Below are 12,588 nucleotides of genomic sequence, written 5' to 3' on the forward strand. Positions count from 1 at the left end.
GCTCCCTCGCTGCGAGCTAAACACTCTACAAAATCACGACTGTTTGCTGTCCTGGCTCCTAAATGGTGGAACGAGCTCCCCATCGACATCAGGGCAGCGGAAACTCTGTACATCTTCCGCCGCAAACTAAAAACACACCTCTTCCGACTTTACCTTGAACAGTAGAACTTTAGTAGCGCTTAAAATGGCACTTACTGGTAGCACTTTGTAGTTTGGCTTTCTTGAAGAAATTGTATTTTCTTGATTCCTGTTGTTCTGGATTTGTACCCTCATGGTTGAAATGCATTTATTGTAAGTCGCTTTGGATAAAAGCGTCAGCTAAATGAAATGTAATGTCATCCAAATTATGATTAAAAAAAAAGTCATGCTATAGCATGTCGTCTAAAATATGAAAAAAAAAGGCATACAATAGCATGTCGTCCAAAATATAATAAAAACGTCATACTATAGCATGACTTTTTGGTTATTTTTGGGTTGATGAAAAAGTCATACTATAGTATGACGGTTTGGACGACATACCATGGTATGACTTATTCTTCATATTTTAGATGACATACTGAAGTCTTACGTATTTAAAAAAAAAAATTGGGCCAATTTTACGTTCATGTGATCAACCAGCTCGACGTAGAATGTGAAAGTATGAAAAGTGTCATTTCCAGTGGCCAACAGGGGGCGCTGTGACTATGAGCGAATATTACCACACAGGGGTCTTCAGGTTGGGGCTGTTATCATACCTGTGATGTTTGGAGAAGGTCGGTCCGTGTACATAAGATTTAAAGCAACTCGTAGTTTCATGGCGAGACGCTCAAAATGGTCGCCTCTTACGGGCACACACATCGACGAAAACGAATTATTTTGATAAATTTTAATCCCAAACATGTTATCTATCCATAGAAACTAAATTCAAGTCGGGGCGACAAAATCCCTCGGAGGAGTTCGACAAAGTACAACGTGTCAGAATCGCTCAAAATGGCAACTAAATTCAAAATGGTGGACTTCCTGTCGAGTTGACGTAATGGTGCAATGTAACTTTTTTGTGCGTCTAGGTGTGATACACGTGTCCACCGGATTTGGTGAATTTAGGTAAATGTGGCCGCCGGGGCATCTCTATAGGGGGCGCTCTCGAGCCATTTGGCCGCGCCCACTCGCGACCCCACTAGAATACGACATTTTTCGCCGGGAGACATATGTGTCACTTTCATGAGTTTTTGAATATGATAAAGCCTCCAAAAAGGCAAATCACTTTACGTAAGAGCGACAAACGACTAACGACGAACGACTAAGAACATTTTTACGAAAAACAATAGGGCTTTCGCACCGATGCTCGGTCCTCGGGCCCTAAAAAGTCCTGTGTGACTTGTGTGTTTTAACACTTCAGGTGCAGATGAAAATTACAGCTGTTCGGCTGTTTCTGAGTGGGATTTGCCCACTAATGGGACAGGTTGGTTTCAGTGTGTCTCAGTAGTTGTTGCCAGTTATTCTCATAGAGATTTTTTTTTCAGATCTTCGGATCTTGCCAATTGCGTCACTTGACGAACAGTTGGACACCTCAAACTGCACTTTCTTTTGATTTTTTTTGTTGTTGTTTTGTTGCCATTAAGGTTTCATGTTTGTAAAACACTTCCCAACACCTGAAAAAGTGAATTTTATTTTTGTGATGTCATAACAATGTAAAATGCTATCCCTGTAGTCACCCCAGCAAACATCCTAAATATGCTACTTTTGCTGTGTTATGTCTTTGTAGCAGTTCGTGACTAGCTGAGACACAAACAAACTGTGTAGCTCCTACTGAATTCTTTCTAATAGTTTTAATCACAGATTTTATATTCATGTAAGCACCAGCGATGGTGCATTTAAGGCCATTCTGCCAACAGATTGTTGACGCATTTGTAGCTTTTTTTCACCAGATAATGTCACAAATTCCGGATGAGGAAATTCAAAGTTATTTCCCACTTGGTTTTTAGTAATTGCAGTTCAAACCACATATGACATTAACGAGCGTTGGTGAATTCAGCATCAAAGTGAAAATAAAGTGCTATCACTCGACAGTCTAGTCGGTTAAGAATCAGGTTGGGACAACTAGCTGGACACTGTGTATACAGGAATCAGTGAGAACAAACTAATGTACACGTTCACAATGAAAGAACTTGTCATCGAATGCAAAATTGTGGCTTACTGATGTGATTTTATGTTCTTTGTAAAACAATGAAGCTTCATAGCAAAGAGGAATGAGATTCACAGACAATGTAGGATAAAGTCAGAGGGATTTCATGACTATACAGAACATCACCTGACTATTAATTCAGTCGTTACAGATCCATTTGTACATGAAAAGAAAGAGTAACTGTAATGCTTCCTCTTGGCCGTAAAGTGACCCCTTCCCTGTGCAACTCACTTTGAAGAGAGATGGAGGTCGAAATCTACAGCTCTCACTCTGTGCAAAAGGCCTTTTAAAGTTCAGCTGAAGCTAATTTGAGGCTTTGGCAGTCAGATTCAATCAGAGCAAGAAGGTATTTACCAAACAGCCACACAATTCCCTCTGTGTGTTTGGAAAGACAGCATATCCTTTTTAAAGCTACAGAGGATGGACAGATACACAAAGAGAGGATTGTGTCCTAAAAAGACTAACTTTAAAAAATACCATCTGGGTTTGTTTGTTGCTCAGACTGGCTTCAGAAGGCATGTTTGCACAGAACAAAGACTGGATTTGTTCCCTATCTATTTCACCCTGTTGCGTTGAAACGGATCACTTCACAGTCGATATGGACAGAAGGAGCAATTACAGGCACGAATAACTGTTTTATTGCGTAAAGTGCATGTGAGAAATGTATCAAGATCAACTTGAAAAAAAATCTATCTTCAAAGAAAAGTTCAAACACACTAATCGAAGCCTCAGCTGAAGACCCAGCTTTGATGGAGTCCGGTGGATTTGCAGGCAGACAATTTCACAAACCCTTCTGCTGCTGTCAAACACTTGCCCGTGGAAGGGTTCTTCAAATGTTTTTTCTGAAAACAACAACAATGTAAATGGTATCATACGACTTGGCATGTCTCAGAGACTTCGGAGACAGAATGACAAGAATGAGGAAGTGGAGATCTCGGCACTTCTCGCCACTGTTGTAATATGTGCTGCTGCAAAGTGTAACATGATGAGGAAATACTTGTGGTACCTGTGTGAAGATCCACTCTTGCTCCGGTGCTGCTTTTTCCTTCGGTCGACACAGTTGAAGAGACAGCAGAACTGTTTCAGGGCTTGCATGTAAACACAACTCCATTCTGGTGCTGAGCCGTATCTCTTGCTGGGATGTGTACTCAAAATACTACAAATCACATAAACACAGGATTTAGTTTTGGAAAATAATATCCAATCTCATTACTATCAAGCCATTTTAATCTGTACTGTAGTTTAATATGGTGAGTAGTTCTCAACTTTTTGACTTGTGAGCTTTTAAGGTAAAGCAAACATTACTTGTGACCTCTGTTCACAGGTTATTAACTGAGTGGGGACACAAGTTACATGCAGTTAAACAAAAGGGTGATTTTCCTTTTTTCATTGCAAGAAAAGAAATTCTCATCCCTCCATTCATCCGGTCACCCTTCAGATTTTTCTGACCCCCCAGGTTGGGAAACACTGATTGTATGAAAGGTTTGAGTACCTGTGCTTCACCTCTGTTGTTACATTTTAAAATTTTAACAGGCTCCCAATGCTTTTTTGTCAGCTTCACATGCAGGTGGCACTTGGAACCGTTGTTTTCCAACTGCAAAAAATGATTGGACAGCAAACAAAATGTTCTCTTAGTCCAGTCTAGATATCCAGATAATGTAACATTTGCATTGAGAGAGTTTTGTAAAAAAAAAAAAAAAAAACATAAATCAACCCACTTTTTGTGGGTTGATCTACTTACACAAGCAATACGATTAAAATAAACTATACACCAGGTTTAATTTAGCAACTTATGTCCAACTTATTTTCATAAAGCAAACAAAACTCAAAATGAGCACATTAATTTATGTTACTTAGGTCAACAAACAACACAATGTGGAAAAACTAGTCAAAACGCTCAAAAACAGGGGTGTAGTGTTACAGTGTTTGGTGAAGTGCTGGAGTGTACCTGTGACCTGCATGAGCACTCACACGAGGGCACACTCGTGGTTGTGGTTGTGGCTCGTTTCTTGTGATACCAAGTTTACATACAATCACTTTAATACAGTTGACAATACGATCATCCCATTTTCAACGGTTGTTCTGGATTTCTCATCGATGGCGTTATTGTCTGATTTCAGCCACAACACATTCCTGCAAATGTTTCACAATAAAGGCCTTGATAGTTTCTGTTTACTGAAACACTGGTAGGCTATCCAGTTACTTTATTAATCCCACAAGGGGACATTTTTGCGCCACAGCAGCATTATAGATACAGGAAAAACAATAAAATAACAGAGTAAAAATACTAAATATAATTTTGTTTTAATTTATAATGGATACAGGAAGTGTTGGGATTGTATTACTGTGCATCATTTTGCAGTAAGTTCAACAGGGCAAATGGGAGTGGATCAAAACAAGGCTTCGCGTTGATGTCTTGAATCAATCAATACACCTTAAATGTTGATATGACAACTTTGACTATTGCATTTGTTTTTATTGGCTCTTTTGCATGAGATACGCTTTTTAAGATGATTGCTATTAAAAATGTTAATAATTTCAAGTGGATCGAGAAAACTGCAAAACTTGGATAAAAATGTTTGTTCCAGTGTGCTCTGGCTGCTCAAAAAGTAACACTCACTTGTATGTTTTAGAAAAATAGGCTGTATAGAGATGATTAAGTGTTGAAAAGTGATCAAATGATGACAAAGACACTTACCTGTCCGTGTGCGATGGGCTTGATGTCAGGGACGTGGGCTTCTGGGTAAATATTGTTCAGGTACCAAGTGAAGTTCTTGCACTGTAATCTCTCCCTTAGTTTACGACGTTCAGAAACATCTCCAAATGAATTCTGGGAGGAAAATGCTACATGATGGGGTGGTTCATGCATTTCAACGTCACTTCCTGGGTTGGACAGATACTGTATATTTGCACTAACCGTTTTAAAAATGGAAGCAGCCTGTCTGTTTGTGCGATAGAAGATCCATTTGTAGTCATCCATCCAGACCTCAGCCAGGCGGACCAGGTTGTGGTTGATCGTAGCGCTGGCGTTGGGGTAGGTGTGGGGGCTCCTTCTGCGGAAAATGTGCCCGACAACAGAACAAGGGATAATCTCCATCTGACCTCCACATTGCCAGACCTGCCGTAGAGAAGACAACAAGCACAAAGTAAAAGTGAAGCTGGGGACACTTTGTAGAGCATATGAGTTTCAAAAACTTGAAAGAAAAATCTCTTACCCTGAAGGACATTTCCAAGTTCTCACCTCCCCAGAACTCCATCTGGTCATCATATGTTCCAATATACTCAAAGTACGATTTAGATACAGAGAACAGGCCGCCAGCAAAGGTAGGAGTTCTATGAAATAAAACACAAATCACTAGCAATGATCACAACTGATTTGCGAAATCCTCTTATTTTCTTTTTTGCTGAAAGTTAAGTGAGAAAATATGCCGCTATAGAGCAGCAGCAGGTTAGCTTTTAGCTTAGCATATAAACTGAAAAATAAATACATGAGGAAATGGCTAGCCGAGCTCCAACTTTAGGTAAAAAAAGAATCTGCCTTTAGCTCCTCAAACTCATCAGCAATTTATTTATTTATCTAATCTTTACTAAAAGCTCATATAAAACAATGAGCTGTCATTTTTAGACAGATTATACAAAGAGCTACTTACAGGTAGACGTTACCTTTGACTAGAGGTCAGGGGTCATGAATCTGAGTCACTTACAGTTGTGCACAATTCATTCTTGTACAAAGTACTAGTATTGTCATGGTTGTCAAACACATATTTGCTACACAGCTGAAGCCAGATGCATTTTAAGCCTCCAATTATAAAAGTACCAAATTAAAGCTTTCTAGATTGATATTTGTAGGTATATTTACTTGTATACCTAATAGGATAAGTCTCATTCTTCCGTCGCTCCCTCTCATTTTTGGGGATGGCCTCCCATCTAAATGTGAGCCGCCAGTTAAAATTTCCTCGGCTGTAATGATGCCAATGAGGGTCTGGCTTCTGGAACTTTAGGTTGTCTTGGTCAATAGTGGTGATTTTTGGGCTCACAACAGCTGTAGGTTCCTCCATTATCCGAGCTAGAAGAGGCTCCAGCCATCCAGGAAAACATTCACCTATGCATGAATATAGAAGATAATAGTTTCAAACATTTTTTACAGTCAGGTGTTGTCAGTAAGTTACTAGTCAAATATGGAGACTTTAGACCCCCTGTGGGTTTTATGGGTTCCTTTTCGAGTATTTACTATTAATATAGAGCAGGTCTAACTTTCATAAGAACACGCCACCAGATAAAAAAAAGACCTTTACTTAGATTAACTGAGGCCTGTATGAAAAAGTAAGCATAACATATTGGGATTCTTACAGTGTGAATCCAGGAACGTGAGGACCTCTCCTCGTGCAGCCTGCGCTCCCATCAGTCTGGCTGTGATCAAGCCTTTCCTTTTTCTCTGCCGTAACACACGCACTATTTTCAGCTGCTGGACGTATTCATCCAGGCGAGTCTTTAGGTGATCTGACGACAGAAGAGTACAGGTAGGTCATTTCAAAGGCATCATTACATTATTGTGTAAGTAAATAGCATCGATACTGTTTCATGGTAAAATACAGAAAAAAATATTTACATTCATTAAACATAACTGATTCTGAGAAAACAGGCTGTAAACACAACACTGTCATATTATCACCTCTAAGGAAGGATAAGGGGATATTGTTAGCAGACAGCTGCCTATATTACAAATCCGGCAGAAAGCTTCTCCTCTATTTAGAGTTGTGTTCCTGGTCACCTTGTGAATATAAGCCCTGGATTGACTTTTTTTCTAAGCTCTGACTGTTTTTCATCCGTATTGTCATGTGATCCATTGTTAATCTAAAAGTAGCCTACTGATTATAGCAACTTAAAGTTTCAGTGTTAGTTAGATAGTTAGCATCCATGATGTTTTGCCCATGTGTACAGAAGTTGTGGAATGAAAGTTCAACAACTCAAGTACTGCTTTAGTACAAATTTGAGGTATTTGTACTTTCCTTGAGTTGAGTTTTTTTGCTCCAAAACAATTAAGAGGCAAATATTACATTCCACTACACATGATCAGCTTAGCTATAAGATACAATGGTATAGAAACTGCAGAACAATGTATGAAATAGTTAAAAAAAATAGCTATACGTTAATCAACCAATAAAATGCCATATTAGCAATAATGCATCAGATTTAATAAATTAATAATGCATGTACAGCACACATTTTTGCTTTCAGTACTTTAAATTTGTATAATTTACATATATTTAGCTAAAAGTTATGCTTAAGTAGACTACTATTTTCAGTGCAGGACTTTTTACATTGTGCAACTTATCTGAATAATTTAATTTGTGCATGACTGATGTACTAGTAAGTGAATGTAATGCAACTTATGAATTCCTGGGAATCAGTGATGCACAGTATGACCAGATTTACATCAGCATCATCATGCAGCACTGTGAATACACTCACCATCTGTGCTGGCATCGTCCACCAGTAAGATCTCTGTGAGCAGGTCAGCGGGAGCTGTGTGTAAGACGCTGTAGACCGTCCTGAGCAGAGTGGACCAGGCCTCATTATGAAACACTATAATGACACTGGTGGTGCTGAGGCCAGGACATCGCCTGAACTTCTGTTCCAAGCACCTTTTAGAGTGAAACTGAAAGTTAACACCTACCAGCTTTTAAGAAGGTGTAATTTTGTTCTTGGTGACAGTTGCTTTTGTGGACATAACTAACAATGGGGTTACTCACTCTGAATCCCGTGTATCTTTTCCCAGATCACGATGCAGGGAGATGCGGTCACTGGCAAACTGGTTGAACTGGTTTTTATTAAACCCTTTCAATTTCTCTTTAAGATCTTCATAACTCATGTAGTTTGACACAAAGGGTTTGCCATGTGCCCCCGGAGCCCAGGGATCTTGGGGAGGCCTCTGGAGATGAGGCTTGAGCTCCTCTTCACTGTAAAATCCAGGAGGACAGTTGGGACCCGAGGGCCGCTTAAGGGTGAATCCGCTGGATTCATGTGGATATGCTGGTTGGTTGATGTAGTATACAATGAAAAGTACAGTCAGACAGCAGAAAACTGCTAATTTTGCTGGAAGCCTGAGTTGACAGCAATACAAAGGCATGATATTACACAGGGAAGCACTGACCTAAAGCAAAGCAGAAAAAACAACCACATAAAATGTCATTACATAAATAAAGCAATCAATCTGACTTCTTTAATTGTTTTTTTTCCCTCTGGAAACCACTAGCATGCTATTTACTGACAGGTTTTTAGCAAAACTAAATTCAGAAAGCAGGAAACTTCTAACTTTATTGGAAGGCTCGGTCAACAGCAACATAAGCACATTATATTACAGTGGGGAGCAATGACTTTAAACAAAACGGAAGAACAATCACATAAAATATATAATTTTCATTTACAGCAATATTTGGAGTGAAAATGACGACTGAAAAAACAAGAGAAAAAAGTACACATTGCCCAAACAGGCCTGAGTGTCTGAGCAAGACAGCAAAGGACACAAATGATGTTTAAAAACCTATAGAATTGGTACTTACTATCGACTTTTGCAAGACGCAATAAAGTTCCTCTGACCGTGTTCTCCTTCCTTATGAATCACAGTTTCACTTTAATCATAGTCTTCCTAGGTGTCCAGCCAATGATAGGTATGTGGTCAACCAACAAAACTCAAAACACCAGACTGCCCAAACCGGTTTAATGCTCTGTCGAAATAGTTGATTCAGTGAACAGTTGTAATCAACTTGGCTGCATGTCTTAGTCATGCTCTTTAAAGGGGTGTTGAACATTCATTAATGGCATGGAGGTGCTGTCATGCCCACAACAAAACACTTTCATCATTTCTCAATAAATTGACAGTCCGGTCAAGATCTAGAATTTGGTGGTATGGTATCTGAACCATAGACCATTACAATAATTACAGAAGACCAAACTTTATATTTTTTGTGTCATCACAGCCTTTGATGTGTAAATAAAAGCTAAATGCAGTTCTACAAAATGTTCTCCCCAAAAGTCCAGTTCCTTTATTCATTTCTGATTCAATTGTACAATCAAACTACCAAAAAAAAAAAAAATTTGTTTTACTACACAATAAATGAATGCTCAAAATAAATACAAATTACGTGTTTTTTTTTATTTTTTATTAATAATTGAAAACGAAACTTTTGTCACAGGGAACTTTTAAAAAAAAATAATTATATATGCTTATTCGTTTCAACGTTTCCCTCACGAGGCAGTGACACGACGGGTAGGCGGGACCTGTTGCCATAGTTACGCGTAAACCAAAACATATTCTTTACAGGCTGTCTCGGATTCAAGCTTGTTTATCGAGCAAAAAAACAAAACAAAACAAAAAACGACCTGTGCTCCACCATGGCCTTCTTCGGTTTAACACACCTGGGCTATCAAAACCCAATAGGCGATAAAATGATAGTGAATCCCCGGGGAGCGTCTCAGACTCAGGGTAAGAGCAGCTGGCCTTCGCTTCAGCTAATGTTAACAAGTGTCTGACGGAAAACAGGCCAGCTCGTGGCTAACAGTTATATTTTTTATTTACATTTTACAAAAGTTACTTTCAAAAATAGCAAGCTACTTGTAGTGCTTAGTCATGGCATAGTACAGAACAGGATAATGTTAAAGTGCCTATGAGCTGGCAAGTTCCTGCTTGCAAGTAAGCTTTTGGATGATTGTTAAAACATTAAATCCCAGTACAATGTTACTTCTAATATTTAACAATCAGGTGGTAGCGTGAGATCAAGGTCTATTATCTATTATTCTGCCGTTGGATATGAATAATTAATACTTATTAATTGTGTTCGTGAAATATGCAAATCAGAAGGTGACTACGTCATCAAGTTCAAAAGTCCAAAACATAATATATTCATTTAACAATCTCACAGGACAAAGAGAAGCAGAACATCTTAACATTTAAGGACTTTGAATGAGGAAATGTTTGGCATCTTTACCTTAAATATGCCCTGAACTTCTGTCGATTAATTAATACAAATCTCTCCAGCACTGGATCTTGTTTTCAAGATAAACCTGAAGAACAAAAAAAAAAAACATTCATAGCCAGACAAGCACATAGCAAGTTTAAAAGAATAATACATTTAGGATCAGATAACAAAAAAATTCAAGGACAAATGAGGTAATAAAACATTATCAACCTGCTGCAGAATTTCGTACACCTTTGCAACTAGTGCAGCATAATAGCATTTTTTTTTTTTTTTTCTCATTTGGTCAGCCATTCACAATAAACCCCTTCAGATACTAGGATTATTTGTTTGGGGCCCTTGATACCGTATTAAATAGTTTAACTTGACTCTCTTGTGGCCTATTAATGACAAGTTTATTCTATAGTAACACGTCTCTCTACAGATGGCGACCTTACCATCAGACCAGAACTGCCTCCATCTCATCAAGAACAACAGGGACTCCTCAGATGTACCGACGAATGCAAAGTTTACCACCAGCCTCTTCTCTACAGCCCCGAAATACACCACGGGAGCCATGAACGATACAATGATATGGTCAAACATTTTCGAACCCCCAGATGTGAGTAAACACATTGGATATAAAGAATGATTTATGAGAACATGAACTGGGTTTTTTTTGTTGATAAATCAAGGATGTTGAAATGAAAGTGTCCTCTGTTCTCCAGCTCCGAACCAGCTGTACGTAATGCCTCTGACGGACAGCCAGCAGTACGGATGGATGATGTCCAAGAGTCCTGAACCGTGGACCCAAGTCAAACACTTTCCCCGAAAGAACAGTGAGATGACCAGGTAGGTAACATTTCCAAATCTTTTACTTATTAATACGTGATTTAGGTCTCTGTGAGTGTAATCCACTTGTTGCTTTCACAGGTTTGTTCAAGAAATGTCAATGACAGACCGCGAGTTCAGCCTGTTCTGATGATCCCCGTCACTTTTCTTCTTCATCAGTTGTGCATGCACACACTGCCTTCCACACTCAGCATCAGTTTTGATGTGAAAATCTAAAATTAAACTGATGAGAAGCTTTTAGAGAATTGTATGCTTTCTTTGATTGATTCCTGCATTAATTATGCATCTGCTTCTGTAAGGAGGAGTAATTAATTGATGGGTTCCAACACCTTTGGTTTCAGTCATCTGGTCAGACCTCATGGAGTCCAGTCCTGCATGTCCACTGATATTCTACTGCCCTCTAGAGGGAATCAAACTAACTACATCTGAATTTTGGAAGCTATCAGAGGAAAGTAGATTTATAGGAGTTTTTCTGATGGACTAAGTTGAATTTTAACCTGATACACAGCAGGTGTCCTGAGGTTCTGAAGGATTAAGATACATAAAAGTGTTTGCAGGTGGAAAATCAATTTTCCAGCCGGAGAATTCAAGAAATGCTTTAAAATTGACATTTCAACACTTGGCAGCAAAAAAAAAAAAACATGTTTTAGTATCTTGTATTAGATGTCACATAGCATTAAACCTCCTGAAGAACACTTCACTTATATTGTGAAGGGGTGATGATGGGCACAGCTGAACGACGAGAGAGACATTGGAATCCAAATGAGATCAGAACCTTTTCAGGCTGGATTTAAACACTAACCTTAACCTTTCAAAAAGCTTGAATTACCCCAAAATTACCTAGTTGTACAACAAATACAGTTCAGTTAAAACTAGATGAAGGAATCGATTGTCAGTTCTGTAGTGGTTTGTCAGGGGATGGCCATAAGTGCACCATCACCTGCACACTCCTCGAAAATCCCATCCTACAAGCCTTTCTGGTTGGCGCAGGATTTATGTTTAAACTGAATCACAGTCAGTTTTAGAACCAGTGGAATCTATAGACTAACAATAAATACCAAACTTTGTAGGCCTTCCCGCCTAAAAACTGTAGTTGAGACAACAACTAAATCACCCACCACAATATCTGCATTTGCTAAATTTCCATAAGCTGTTACTTACCATAACTTACCAGTAGGTGGTGCAAAGTGGACCATGTGCATCACCAGTGCAGGTTAGGCTGAGACTGCTGGTCCTGCAGGCCTGCTTGATAATGCTGTCAATCTGACTGTCCCAAGTCCAAAAAACAAACCCGAGTCCAAACTCCTTTTTAGACCTGTAAAATAACTTTACATTTAACAACCTTAGTAAATACATGAACACACAAAACAGCCATTTATTTTTTTTTATTTTTTTTCTTCAAGGGGAAATGTTATTTTTCTCTTTGTCATAGTCCTCAACTCTTCTCATCCTTCTACTTTGCAAAAAAAAACAACTCCCCTTTTCAACTCCTCCAACTCAGGGAAAATACAAATAAAACAAAAACAAATACGGAAGGATTCATCAGGCCTGAGCAAAAACACTGTTTCAGTAGTATGGGGACAACCTTCCTCCCCTCTCCCGTTCCCCCGAAAGCAT

At 38.9% G+C, this 12,588-nt stretch overlaps 2 protein-coding genes across 2 annotated transcripts; one reads left to right on the forward strand and one right to left on the reverse strand.

Moving 5' to 3' along the window:
- Positions 1–2,165: 2,165 nt before the first annotated feature.
- On the reverse strand, positions 2,166–8,156 carry LOC138635462 (polypeptide N-acetylgalactosaminyltransferase 6-like). The gene is made up of 10 exons (XM_069722945.1): positions 7,918–8,156; positions 7,637–7,809; positions 6,515–6,664; positions 6,032–6,266; positions 5,380–5,497; positions 5,082–5,282; positions 4,863–4,994; positions 3,657–3,758; positions 3,171–3,320; positions 2,166–3,006 (listed from the first exon to the last, which is right to left on the reverse strand). Exons 1-10 carry the CDS (start codon positions 8,034–8,036, stop codon positions 2,893–2,895), a joined length of 1,494 nt encoding a protein of 497 aa, XP_069579046.1. The 5' UTR covers positions 8,037–8,156; the 3' UTR covers positions 2,166–2,892.
- A 1,340-nt stretch (positions 8,157–9,496) lies between these two features.
- LOC138635460 (sperm microtubule inner protein 11) lies at positions 9,497–11,189 on the forward strand. The gene is made up of 4 exons (XM_069722943.1): positions 9,497–9,650; positions 10,565–10,741; positions 10,848–10,971; positions 11,053–11,189. Exons 1-4 carry the CDS (start codon positions 9,560–9,562, stop codon positions 11,099–11,101), a joined length of 441 nt encoding a protein of 146 aa, XP_069579044.1. The 5' UTR covers positions 9,497–9,559; the 3' UTR covers positions 11,102–11,189.
- The last annotated feature ends 1,399 nt before the right edge of the window (positions 11,190–12,588 follow it).

This window comes from Brachyistius frenatus, unplaced genomic scaffold (genome assembly GCF_029030835.1).
Source record: "Brachyistius frenatus isolate BFR_SWC_R1_liver_20210118 unplaced genomic scaffold, ASM2903083v1 Contig_309, whole genome shotgun sequence".
Classification (NCBI taxonomy): domain Eukaryota; kingdom Metazoa; phylum Chordata; class Actinopteri; family Embiotocidae; genus Brachyistius; species Brachyistius frenatus.